Source organism: Pleurodeles waltl, chromosome 8, assembly GCF_031143425.1.
Source record: "Pleurodeles waltl isolate 20211129_DDA chromosome 8, aPleWal1.hap1.20221129, whole genome shotgun sequence".
Classification (NCBI taxonomy): domain Eukaryota; kingdom Metazoa; phylum Chordata; class Amphibia; order Caudata; family Salamandridae; genus Pleurodeles; species Pleurodeles waltl.
Window position 1 is genome coordinate 315,151,583 of NC_090447.1, and position 14,339 is coordinate 315,165,921.

Genomic DNA, 14,339 nt, shown 5'->3' on the forward strand with positions numbered 1-14,339 from the left:
TGTCTAAAAAAAGTCAATGTTTATATTTATATGGACCTTTGATAATACATTTAATTGCTTTTTTATTTCTATCAGCGAAAAGTGCAAAACTGAACAAAAGGGGTATTCCTGTTTAGAACCTTTTTTCCCTTTAAAAGCCACTTCTTCCAGACAACTGTATTAATTCAAATTTTGGAACTTTCATATAAACAAATTCGATAATTGCAGACTGATTCCCCAAGTTAATGCTTCTAAACACTATATGTAAATATCCCCATACTACTTTAGCAGATGCCATTTCAGTGTCAACTCTCACCAATGAATAATGCCTAGCCTAGATCTACAAACGTCTATTAGAGGCCTAGTCACAAACGCAATTGCTTTCTTTCCTACACCCTCCAGATATGAACAAAGGGATTCCTGGGAGGTGTAAAGGCATTTACTAGTGCTGATGTTTCCACCACAAGTGCAGAGAAATAGAGCACTAGTAAATCAAGAGGTGTGATGTGGGTGTTTTTCGGTTTGGTATGTCTCTAAAGTCTGCGAAAGCCCACAAACCTATACAGTATAGGCATTTGCAAACTTCTCTCGGATCCCTTTGCATCTTGGAAGCGGTAAGAGGATGGAAAGGGGGAATGCTCAGACTAGCTGACGATGTGATGAAAATGTTAATTTCCAGAGGGGGTGCCATTCCTCCTCCTAGGAGTTCTTCATTAGGGAGAACTCTGCGAGCCGGGAATAGGAGCCCCATGGAAAAGTCAGACAACAATTCTAGAAATAGGTCTCGAAACCTGCATCTGGTGTAGCATTCTAGAAGTACATCTGAGAATGTCTGTAAATAGAAACACACTCTTAAATTACGCGCAGAGAGGGATGCAAATCAGGTTAATCTTTATGCAGCAATTCTTTAATTACTGAATCTGCTGAATTACTGAAATACTAAAGTACCATATGTCCATGAGGAATAATTTCTGGCAAAAGTTCATTATTTAGGCAGCCAACCAGTGCGTATAAACAAATTAATTATACTGTGCTCAGCACGATTACCAACAGCTAGCAATTAAATTAGATTTCACAATTTTCTGAAGCAGAATCACCTTTTAACACCAAAAAGCTTTGCACATGGTAGAACTTTGGTGTGATGTCAGGAGTAAACACATATTACGTTTAGACTTCGCTGTGGAACCTTCTAGGCACATCTGGTATTATAGGACTGACAAAAATGTAAATGGGTATTTTCCATGTCAAGTAAAGTGTCCACACCCCATCAACCATTCTCATACGATCTAGCAGCTCGAGGTGGAAAAAATAAATCTGATGAGGCGTTTTTTAGTGGTGATGCCTTGATAACTTGCATCATAACAGCTGCTTCTCTGGTTTTAAGGTCATCGGGGTACAGTTCAACCCCAGTGAGTACTTTTTCCTAGGAGTGTTCTGAAACCATTTCAAACCAAGAAGGAAACATATTCTATTTGTGGAGTCTGAGGCCCTGCAAGCTTGAAATCCAACATTAAGCCTAAGAAAGAAAAAGATGGAATATTCTACACCCTAGAAAAGATGACACACGAGTACAAATACGTGATTCTGCACACAAATGCTAGACATGCATGTTTCATGTGGCAATCCAGAAGAACCTGCTGAAAGTCTAAGGATTTCAGAGTAAAATCTGCTTTTGCGGACATGCAGTCTAAATTGCTTGCATTTGCTCCCCATGATCAATTCTTGAAACCCAAAACTAGTAGAAAATGTGGGTAAGAATACTATTACAGATTTCTACGTTAAGCTGCAACAAATCTTGATCAAAAACGAAAGATACATATATTATTTTTCTGTACATTAGTATTTTTAAATACTACTTGATGAGCTTTTAACACGAAGATGTCAAGAAAGAAAAAAAAGACTGGGCAACTTACCGATCGATAGCAATCAGTCCTAGAGTAAGCATGCTTGCAGAGCTGATCAGCATGTAGAGAAGTGCAGAGAAGTTGCACCAGACTACCCCAAAAATCCATGTTCTTCGGATGGAGCTAGTGACAACAAAAGGAAGCACCAAGACAGACAACAGACAGTTTGACAACGTTAAACTGAACACAAACTTATTGCTTAGAGTCAGCAGGTAGGATTTCTTGTACAGGGTGACAGTAATCACAAGATTACCCAGACAGACTAGGACAGAAATAATTATGATGGCAATTGACTCTGTGACTATAACAGCATCATCTTCTTCTGAGGTATGATTTGTCAGTTCCTCTCCATCCGTAGAGTTGCTGCTCATTGTAAATAAACGGAGTTGTAAAACAGGCAGAACATGATTCCAATCTGCAATAAGAAAGAGAAAAGCCCTCAGAAACATACATACAATAAAACCCACTGTCCATATATTTTTCTTATGGATCAATACATTGGTTGCATGCCATTGCAGGATTCCAACGACATAGTGTCTATATTACTAACCCCTAGAAAGTCCTTAAATATGGTACTATGTCACGTTTTGTGGGGTCCACAAGCACAACTCAGTTGGTCATGCAGAAGCCAAAAGAATCTTCACACTAGCGGGAGATCCTAGATCGGGTGACTTGCGAGTGAACACTTAGGGTGACAGAACAGAGAAGGAAGGTGTCTCTATCTCATGTTCCTCACACTCTGTGGTCTGGAATAAATGTATCTTTAATCATGTATTACCAGCCCCCTATTTCTAGACTATGGTACATTTCCTTGTTCTAATCTAATCTAATGCATTGAGGTATTATTCCTTTACCATGCTTACTTTGATGTTTCTCAGGCAAATTATTTGGACATTTGCATACTTTCTTTTGCTTATGGTGCTATCATGTGCTTTACTGGATTATCTGAATATCTTGCTTTTTTTTGGTTGCTACTTCAACAATAACACATCCTTAGACTAGCAGGACAGATACACTTGTTTTGCCACTTATCCAGCATTTTCACTACACATGTACCAGTCCTTGAAAACGCTTTGATCTTATACAAAAAAAAGTCCCTCATACTATCAAGATACTGGACAATTTACAGAAAAGCAATGTTAAGAAGCTTATACTACTTTTAGGGCAGGGCACAGAACTTTTAAGACGGAAGGCTTATTAGTTGTTGAGTGAGTGTGACACTTTAGCGTGCTAGTTGGACACACCGTAACTTTTAGCACAGCCATTAACCGGCATACGAAATACCAAAAGGTCTCTCCTTCAACGACGCAACAAAATCTTTTAGCTTTGCCAATGGTGTTGCCAATGTGTTTCGTCAGAGAAAAAAAAATTATAACCAGCACCATCTCCCGCCCTACCACCCTCCTCAAAAAAGATGCAGCACGATGACAAAAAAAGCATTAGGCATGCACGCTATGAACCCTCAGACATTTTTTCTATTGTTAACTTTTAGTTTACTAATCCAAGATGGCAGCCGTGAATTAAAAAATAAAATGTGCGAAACCACATTAAAGAGAAAGGAATGGCCCGATACCAAGCTGCTCCTCCTTGGCCCTCCAATAAAAGCAAGCAGTTACAAAGCAATGGGTCTCGCGTTTGCACGAGATAGAGCTATTAGCCAGGTAAATTCCTAACTGGACTTTACTTGCCACACAAACTGAAAATAAAAAGTAAAAAACAGTTGATATAGCGAGCCTATTCAAAGCGCCGCCGTGAGCGCGAAGAGAGAGACAAAAGGAAAAAGAAGTTCACTCCCAGACAAAGTTATCTGCAAAAGTGCAATCATCCATGTAACTGGGTCCATGGCCAAGGCGGTAACAAAACCGCCCTAAGGAGGGACAAATTTAAGTCAGTTGCCAATGAAAACAAAGGATTTTTGAAAGGCAACTACAAGAACGAGTGATAGTGATGGGCGTGCAGTGGGTGTGGTTAGAAGTGCAGATACATACTAACACGTCAGAAAAGCAGTGCTTGCACGCTGCTATGCTCAACCTAAAAAGGAGTTGGACCACGGTCCTTCTTCCATCAGTCTGTTCAACTGTCATTCACATGTTGCTTCCACTCACCACAGCATAGAGCTCAGGCGCCTACTTCATGCACAGGTTCTCTTGTACTGAGTGACTGCGTTTTTCCTAATTAGGTACACATCTACCTAAAACGTGCACTCTGGGTCATGGAAGATAGGCCAATACATTACTTTGCAAATGTTTTTTGTTTCCATTCTTTGCCTTTTGGTATTTTAGCCACCCTTATGTGCCTCCAGGTTGCAGTAATTCAAAGCCATTAGTACCCTTTTGTTTGTGCCAACAAGAATCTTCTTTTCCTGTAATACGTACTACAATTAAAATGGTTTCAATGCCTGTTTGAAGGTCATCTGCCTGTTGTGAAGCAGCTACAATGTTCCATTAAAAGTCTACATCATATTTAGACATGAGTTATTCTTTTTATGGCATAGAATTGTGATGAAAAAAAAAACTACCCATCAAATAAGCTTCACAAGCCATGCCTGTTTTCTTTGCCAATGCTTTCTTCTGCACAGTTATGAATGGATCGCATCTGGAGACTTCCGCTGGGCATATGTGGGATGATTTTCATACAAGTCCACATTGACTTAAGTGCCACCATTATGCAATATGCTGTGGCACGTGTCACACTTTAAAACAGGCTCCTATTCAGTCTCTACTATACAAATGCCAATATATGCATAAAAAGGTCATGACTCGACCACAGATAAATGAAAAAACATGACCCACAAAAGTCGTAAGTTTCCTAGGCGAATAGCACATCAAATCCAGATTTGTGTTGTGCATTGTGACTTGCGGGCATTTTATGAAGAATTATTTTGTTGTTGGCGTGTTTTAGTTCCAGTAGGTGACAAAATGCATACAATAAAACGGAGTTACATTTTTTCTTATATAGTGTAATGTTGAAAAAACAAAAGTGTTTGCAATGCACAAAGGGTAACTACACATTAAAATAGTGGAAGCACGGGATTTAAAATAATATTGACTTGGAATTTTAACAGAACAGGTTCATTATTTTAACCTATGCCGTGCCAGGAATTTGAGCCCATTATATCTTCAACAGCTCGCAGCTGAGTCTAACTGGACAATATTTCCTTCAGGTGTGCTATTGCACTTTCCGGGCACGGAGCCGTGGGAGCTTCAGATGTGTCGAAGAAAGGAATCGTGGGCCTGGGTCAGAGGTAGTAGAGTATGAGCAAGTGTTGAATAGAGAGTGGGGAGCACCGTGGACACTCTAAGCTAGGAGGCGGGGAGGGAAGGGGGTTGGACGTGCAAGTGGGGAAACAGAAGCGTGGCTCTCAGTAGCGAGGCAGGTGCACTGTTCTTAGAGGGACAAATTCCATTTTTGTTGTACTTTACTATCCGCCCGCCAAACATAAGGGAGCATTTTCTGCTTTCGTACCAGGGTCCCTCCCAGGGCACCCTTGCTACGCCACTGGATAGGGGAGAGGGTCGAAAGAAGTGAAGGGGCAGGAAAAGGGGTCAATTTGCACATCGCTGGAGAAGAGACAACAGGGAGGGCCACTGGTTAGGTAATATCTGCAGGGGTAGTGTCAGGGGCGCCTCTTGCACCTACCAGCACCAAATGCCAACTGGCACTGCACTAGGACATACACGCCTCCCACAGGCAAAGAGCGGTCACTCACCTGCACCTTGTTCTGACACCCCCGGCTGCTGAGGCTCCGTAGCACTGTGAGGTGGACCAACGTGCCTAGACTCCAGCAGATACCCGGTGTTAGGGGATACCAAATATTACACAAAACCAACTTGGTCGCAAGCCTTAGTGTCCGCAAGATTGAAGATTCTCTTTCCTCACTTTGTCCCTGGTCTCTGCCCGCTGCTTCTCAGGCAGGACCCTGGGCCTTGGCAAATCTGCCGCCAGCCAACCAGCGCGCGATCGTCGAAGGGAGCTGGGACCAGGCTGCCAATAGTGCCCAGGCTGCCAACAGTGTTTTCGCAGCGCTGTGGAATAAACTTTTTTAATCAAGCATTTGCAATGTACTAGGGTGTCGCATTTGTCTGAGTTATAGCTATTGCCAGTTGTAAACTCCCAACCGGATTTTTCTTGCCACGTTGAAAGAAAAAAAAAACAGCGCGATCGTGCTGCTACAGTTCACTCGTAATGAAAAAGTGCAATTATGTACGTAACCGACAAAAGTGCAATTAACTATGTAAGAGGGTCGATATTATGCAAAGCGCTCAACTTCTGCCAAGCGAGATCACACCGCGAAAATAGAGAAAAAGTAGTCCACAAACCTGACGGGAAACAGCGAGCCTCGCATGTTTTCTGTACTTGGTTGCTGCGCTCGAGGAGGGCTAACCAGTGGAAAAGGCATGACGTATGCGTGCCTGCCACTAATGAAAGCAAGCAGATTTTAACAGGCAAGCCCACGAATCAATGAAAAGCACTGACTTGATGTGGACGTGGCTTCCTAATCCTTTTCTAACTCCTAAAACGTCTCGCAAGCGATACGCATGAGCAAGCGCATTCGACGCAGGCTTGACCCTAAAAAGTCTGCAAGGGGGAGTGACCAGTGAACAACAGGTGGGGGAGGGTGTGTGTTGTTGGGGTGATTAGTCAACAGTGGAGCAGTGTGCAAAGGGTGAGGGAGGGGTGTCTTTTAGAGAGAGAAAACGTACAGTGGGGTGGGAGGGCTGGAGGGAGGGGGCAAACAAGAAGGGAAAGGAAAGCCACTGAATAGGAAGGAGGTAAATGAGATTGACAAACCACCTAATGGTATGAAATGGGCTGACCCAAAACCTGCTATAAATATTGGTATTGCATACAACAGGTCTTCAACGACAGACAGCTAAAATGTTTTGTGTGCGAGACTTAAGAATGTTAGATGGTAACAATGGTCTGTCACTGAAAGACGCAGGCATGGCCTCAATATTGCTGCCCAATAACGAAACTCTCAACCCAGCCAACTTCGACACCTGAAGTATATTGTGTATGGTAGTTATTTAGTGAATCTTCCTAATGTGTGGTAGAAGCACTGGCTTTTGATGGGCTGCCCTGTGCCGTCCTTCAAAGGCATCTTAGGTTGCAGAAGTTGAGTGAATGAAGAGGTCCTTCTCCCTCTACTCTATGTGTGGCCTGGGCGGTGAAAACAAGGAATCAAAGAGGAAATGAAAGAATATGAAATATGAATGAATATATAGATCCTTTACATGAATTCCATCTCTTTCCAGTTAAGGCTTTGCCAAAAGGAGCAGTGCAAGTAATGTAACATTTAACGCACTGCAGACAGAGGCAGCTCAAGTGTAGTTTCCTCACAAAACTTGTTTTCTACCACAGGTCAAAAGGCCACGGAAAGAAGCAAAATCCGTAGAGAGGGGGGTGGATTTGCTCATGCAGCAACAATTTGCTCAAAGAAAGAAATTTGATTTTCTGGAACTACAAAAACCTTAGATATTGACAGCGATTGAGGGATATGGTTGCAACTGAGATGGCTTAATTTTCCCATACTTAGTTGGTCCTTCCGGTTGCCACCTGCCTCACCTTCACAGCATCATCCACCCACCTCCACAGACACTGCAACAGCTACAGAACAGGAACCCAAAGAGAACTCATCCAGAAAAGAAAGGAGATTTGCTCCCAAGGCATTTGGAAACGTGAAAGCATGATGTCAAGAGTAAAAAATGGTTCCTATATGAAAATCCAAAGCTACAATATATATATTTTAAAGATCTGCAGCACGGAAGTGGACATAACAGTTGGGTGAAAACCAGAGACTGCTGGAAACTAAAGTAGGATCTTCATGTGCACCTACAGGCAAAAGGGCATATTAACTAAGCTTGATGCTCTTTCCTGCTGCCCCTTTTAGGGTCCAGCGCACAAGCCTGCTGTAATCTCTCTATGGGCTTTTAACCATGAGCACCGCCCATCCGTTTTGTTGGTCCGTGGGCTTGCCTTTTGAAATTCACTTGATTTCATTAGTGAACGGTATGCATACGTCATGCCTTTTCTGGTGTTTAGCCCTCCTCGAGTGCACCGACCAACTATTGAAAACATACGAGGCTGCATGTTTTCCATATGGTTTCTGGACTACTTTTTTTTTTTTTTTTCCTACGCTGCGCAATCTCACTGGGCAGAAGTCGAGCGCTTTGCATGACATCGACCCTGTTACATGGATATTTGCATAACTGCCAATAGGTTTGACTGCAAACAAACTTCTGTTTCCTTTTCTGTCTCCTCTTCGTGGTTCACGCTTACGCCGTGGCGCTTTAAACCGGCTTATGTGAAACTGTTTTACTTTTCATGTTAATATTATGTTGCAATAAAAGTCTGGTTAAGACTTTACAACATTAATAGCTCTCTGTTGAACAAATGCGAGACCCATTGCATTGCAAATGCTTGTTAATTATGCACGTGCCATGTATATTTATCAGTGAGATAGGTGTCCGTCTACTCTCCAAGCAATAATCTGCTGCTCTGTTTTGGCAGATTTTCCAATACAACTGTGGCACACAGAATCAAACATTTGGATCCTAGTGGACCTGTGACACATGAAACAAAAGAGCCTACATTTGTAATCTGGTGTCCATATCATTAAGAAGCTGGTTGAATCACAGTGCAATTCCTGCATACAGACTGTTCAGCTACAGCAAGTTAAACACTATGGGCACTTTACTGAGCCACTGTACCTTTTATTTATTTTTTATTTTTTCAACTTGGATAAAACTGAATTTGTGGTCTTGGAAGGGCCAGCTGAACGTACAAACCTAGGCTTCCTTCAGTCAGGCCATCTACTTCAGAAGAAAGATATTCCTGCCACTGACATCTTCCTTCTAAGTCACTTTCCAGCTCCATTCCTGGTATTGGACTTCCCAGAAGTTCATCCACAAAGGTCCCTAAACTGAATTAGCTCGCACCAGGAGTCCATGTCTGCAGATTCCACCTGTATCCTACGCAGCAGCAGAGGACTCTCAGGCAACAAAAACGAGACTGTGAAATGGATTTCAGACAGTGGCAACTGAACAGACTAAGATATAACTATTTGCTTATTTGTTTGGACTATGTACAAAGAATCATGTCTCACATCTCTGAAGACCCATCAACTTTGTACCAGTAGGCACCAGAGTGAAGCATCTCTTTGAGGGGGCATGTGAACCCACAGCAAGATGGCTGCTTGATTATGTGCTGGTGGAGAAGAAAGGGTCTGGGTCTCAACCAATAGACCCAGATGCCTTGGAACTGGTCAGGTTTTATAAGCATTTACCAGCATCAGAAATGCACTTGAACAGAAAATCAACTTCATAAATATAGACCTTAAACTTAACCTGAAAGAGATCACATGACATCAAGCATTTCTAATTAAGATTTTTACTGCTTTCAAACTATTACTATTTATGAGTCAAAGATGCAGAGGGAGGTCCAGGAGAAACAATGGAAATTTGTGGGAATACCAGAAAGAGAGGCGGGTCCAAATATAGAACTGTTCACAGAATAGTGTTTAGACCACCATGAAACCTGATGACCTTTTCCCTCAAGACACCCCCCCCACTACAACACCTCCAAGGTGCTATAATAGCAAAATTCCTAAATAAAAGTGATAGAGATGCTATCTTGCAACAGGATAAAAGAAGCATTTTCAATGCAATAGGTCTCACATTTATGAGAGTTAGAGCTATTGGTGCTGTAAGTGACAATGTATTTTACCCTTGTGTTTTAGGGTTGGAGTGTAGTGGATGTATGCCAGGTGCCACAGCAATCCTCCCAGGCCTGTCGCTGCAGAAAAGAGGACACAACAAGGCCACCATCTTGGTAGCGTTTTTGCCTCATTCCTACAGACTGGCTGTGATACCCTAGAGATGCAACCCTTTCAGGTGTGTTTATCTAAACTTGTTTAGCACCAAACAAGCCACAAAGAGGTACCTTTGTGGAATTTAACCTGGAGAATGAGGGGGTCAAAAGAGTTAGGAGAAAAGAAAAGGGGAAAGCCATATATTTCTGTGTGTTTTATTCCTCTACATTGGCAATACTAGCCAAACTTTTAAAAACATTGACTGTATACAAAGAGAATAACAGAAGAGGCGGCTTAACTGAACAGGAGGCTTCAAATGTGTGCAGATTGGTGAAACCGAGCTTAAGTAGTAGATGGGCATCAGGATAGGTTCCAGAGGTGCGACATCTGTGACCTTGACAGAAGGGCAGGTACTCTGTATTCATTTAAAGCACTGCCTTGGGTTAACAGTCTTATTACAGCCCTCAGCTCAGGACTGGACTCTGTAGAACAGATACGTGTACCTGAATCTCCAGGGCTCTGATGGTGCCTTTTGGGCGCATACATTTGTGCAGTGGCTGATGGTTCTGAAGTGAGAATTATCTCTGTTGGGGTGGCTACTCAAACTTTGAAGTCTTGGATTTGCCATCTGGACCACTCGGAATAGAGCGGGAAGCCTGGGTTTGGACAATAAGAGTGTTTTTTCACCTAAACCAGTGGTGCCCAGTGGAAGCTCCTACATGGCTAGTTAATTGCCATTTTTTGGGGCTATGAAAAGGATTCAAATGTATGTTTTTTTGGGAATCCAAGGTAGTTCCAGAACCATGTTAGAGTTTCTTGATACCCACATAGGATAAATTACGTAAAAATAATTTACATTGAACTTATTTACACAGTGGTTACCCTGCACGCCTTGCATGGATCCTGTCGGTTTGCTGTCTTATACAAAAAAATACACTTCAGTCACATTTGGGTTAGGTAAGTAAATGCAGTGGCTGCTCCTGGTGGCCACAGTTTGTGAAACAAGAGTTCTCCTTTTTAAAACATCTCCTGCCCATGGAGTCTTTACTGTTATTGTCCAGGATTGACAAAGATGTAGTCCTAGGGGTGTATACACATATAAACAAACACATATTCCTATAGACATAGGGAGGTGCGGTGGAGCACTCGGAGGAATACCAACAGAAGCAGGAGTGAAAGAAGGGCCACTTGATAGGGTCAGAAAGATATTTTATTGACATTGATTGCCGTGGTGACCAAGTACATGGATAATCAGAAATAATGCATAAGGTTTACATAAAATGATGCATGGGAACTTAGTGGAGTGGTTACATGAAGCCTGGGATTGGAGGAGAGGAAAGCAGGTTAAACATTACTGGACTGTGACAGATGATGCGTGGATCATTATACACAGGAGTCCAGAAGATGATGGGAAAGCGCTCTTCAGACAGGAAGCAGTGTTATTCGAGCGCTGTTTTAGACCGTGCTTCTGGAAGTGGCATCTGCAAGGTTGCAATAGCTGTGAGGGGACTGTCATCTAAGCCTTCACACCAGTGAATTCTGAGAGGAGGAAGTGATGGTGTTTGTTCCATTTTTGTGCTCCTCTCACTGTGGCACCCTCGTGTTAGCTTCTTTGTGTTACACAGTAGGAAAATGGCTGCCTCTACTAACTGAACTCTATTTGAAGAGGCCCAGTTTACATCGAAAGGCTAGTTGTTTTTTGCTATCAAGCTTGAGGCCGTGAATTGTTTGGGTCTGGAGCTACGACTCCTTTTCCACCATTTTCAAGACAACACTTTTTGCCATCTTCTTGCCTAGAACTAACCTATGTGCTTGGGTGGTGACCCACCAGAAGATATCAGGAGCACGTGCTATCGCCTAGTGTTAAGCTCTACTCAAGTCAGTTGGGTATTGCACCCACTGCAGAGATCCCGACAGAACAAGAATGTCACATCCTGAAATAGCTTTTTCACCTCTTCATCTCCGCAAAGTCAATGCAAATGAATTTGTGATTTTTTTTAAGAATAGCACATGCTTTGCAGGGAACATACATACATATATATATATACACACACACACACATATATACACATACATACCAGTTATTCACAGACTGCCCCAACACGCACTAGACAAAGAACCCTAGGGGAGAGGATGTGGCGTAAGGGCCAGAGCTGACAACTTTGAAGCTGGGGAAAACGGTTTGAGCCTCAGCACCGTTTCAGCATCCTGTGATTCTCAGCAAATCACTTAATCTCCCCATCCTACCAAAAATAAATGTGTTCTAGTGTAATGTAACTAGTGCTCATGTACAGCGCTGTAATACCTTTGCATCGAGTTCCGCTATATAAAACTGCAAAAAAAAAAAAAAAAAAAAAAAAAAAAAAAAAGACCCTGCAGACATTGCAAACAAAACCGCAAGATACCCGAAAACACGGATGAGGAAGAAACAACATACTGCCATGAGCGGAAAGTGGTGAGGCAAAAGAAAACAAAAAAGAGTGCGGTGTAAGCAGCCACGGTGGCAGAGGAGTTAGCAAGCAACATCAGGAGGAGGGTGATTGGGTGGCCAGACAAGCAAGAATACGGCGCAGGGGAGTGCGATTTAAGCGCTATGGACAAAGCAGTAGGTCGCATTAACAGTGCCCACAAGCTCAGCATTGCAAGCTCACAGAAGCAGGAAAACAAAAAAAAATAAGTCCTCACAAAGACCAGATAAAAACAGCAAAGCATAATTATAGAGTAGTTGGTCCCTACTCTGAAAAAGAAAAAGGAGGGACAAAGGGGCATGACTAGCAAGCATTTTTAAATGACACTGAAAGGAACAAATGAAATGGCTTTGAGCTCACACAAGTAAGAATACAAGAGGGCGTACGCTTACGCGCAACCTAAAAACTGAACCATATCAGGAGGTTTATCAGCAGAAACAGTGAAGAGAAAAAATACACAGCATGGGGGTGGAGTATATTATGATGTTTTCAGGAAAACAGAAGGTCTGAGCACCCAAGAAAGCATCAGATTGGTAAGAGGGATGGGGAAAACAGGGACAAAAAAGTTCACATTGTACTCTTTCCCTCTAAGAAACCCTACATGTGAACTGTAGAACTACACCACTGGAACTGATTACTCAGATGTACAATCCGGAAAGAAAAAGACAAATCCCACTGAGCAGACAATGGAGTTGAAGAGGAAAACTGGGATGGCCCAGGGAGACTAACAACAGCTCACCGGCACTCAAGCAGAAGACACCATATGTTCAAAATTAGAGCATAAGGAACCAAAACAGCGACAACGTAAAAGCTGAAAACTATAAGTTACATATAAGCTGTATCCATTAAAGAATGCTCATTATCAAACAAAACGCTTGGTGCCTCTGGCACTATGTGTGTGAAGTGATTTGAATCACTGCTGAAACACACCTTTTAATAACCACAATGTGACTTCATCAATTCCAAACTATTCCAATTTTTTTTTCTTTTTTTAAATACCAGTGAAACATGCCCATATGGCTAGATCAGGTGAATTTCTGGCCAGAGGTATATCAGACAAATTGTCATTGATGTTTCTTCGGTGGATACAGTACAATGATGGGAAGATATCGCAGCTAGACGCCTTGAAGTTGAACAACACTTATTTGGTGCAAAATTTGAAGATTGCCACAACCCAATATGTCTCAGAAAATACAGTCCACTCACTCTATGGGAAGCATGCAGAGTAGTTGCACGGGGTTCGGTCATGTTGCAAATCACCTTTAGGAAACAAAGCTGATTCAAGACCAATTTAAAGGAAAAGTTCATAGTAATAGTGAAGTATTGGCAAATATACCCTAGCTCCTTGTCTCTAGATGTGTTGCTTTGGTGCTCCCCCTTTTATGGGCTGTCTCTCATTTCTGGGTCATTAAACAAAAGACATGTAACATTTGGAAGTGTTTCAGTAGATCATGTCCCCTTTATATATCTAAGGAAAGCATTTGTCACATTAATTCCCCTCGTCAATACAGCAGAGGAGTAGTTCACTACTTTTCTCCAGTAAACTGGGATCACATCAAATTTTTACAGCATATAAAAGGTTCAGTTATTTTTATATGAGACATGTAAATAGCTACATGGTATATGGCCTAATTTGGGTAGAATACATGCTGTGTAATGCTACCAGTTGTGGCACACTTAAGTATGTTTTAATGGCTAAATTCCCAAGAGTCCATCACAATGTCTTCCCAATGTGTGATATTTACTGTTTCCGATTCCTTCTCAAAAGATACTTTAGAGAGTGTGCTGTATTTTTAAGAGAATATATATTATATATCAAACCAAGACCCCTTCAGGGTTAGAGTGACACATAAATTATGCAAAAAACAAAGGAGAACTCTGGGAAGTTCCCAATTTTAGGTGGAGAGCTGCTCTAGTAAGGAGCACCCTGCAACACCAGCGGCACTCTAGATTTGCTCACCTCAAATGTCTGCTTATCTAGCAAAGTTTTTAAGCATAGGATCAGCACAGAGCTATCCTCGCCGAGCTAGATAGTGACAAAGTCTTTTGCCATTTGTACAGCAAAATCTTTAAACATAGGATTGACATAGTGTCATCCTCGCCGAGCTGTAAAATGACAAAAGCCATTTACCACTCCAGGCACGGTATTACAGCTTTGGGCTGGTCAAATACCGTCCA

At 42.1% G+C, this 14,339-nt stretch overlaps 1 protein-coding gene across 1 annotated transcript in view; it reads right to left on the minus strand.

Annotated features, from left to right (window-relative positions):
• GPR161 (G protein-coupled receptor 161) overlaps positions 1-14,339 on the minus strand; it is a 60,308-nt gene that overhangs the window by 38,468 nt on the left and 7,501 nt on the right. The window contains exon 2 of the mRNA XM_069204160.1: positions 1,893-2,298. Within this exon, the coding sequence (XP_069060261.1) occupies positions 1,893-2,254 (362 nt within the window). The 5' untranslated portion in view covers positions 2,255-2,298. The remainder of the gene's footprint in view (positions 1-1,892; positions 2,299-14,339) is intronic.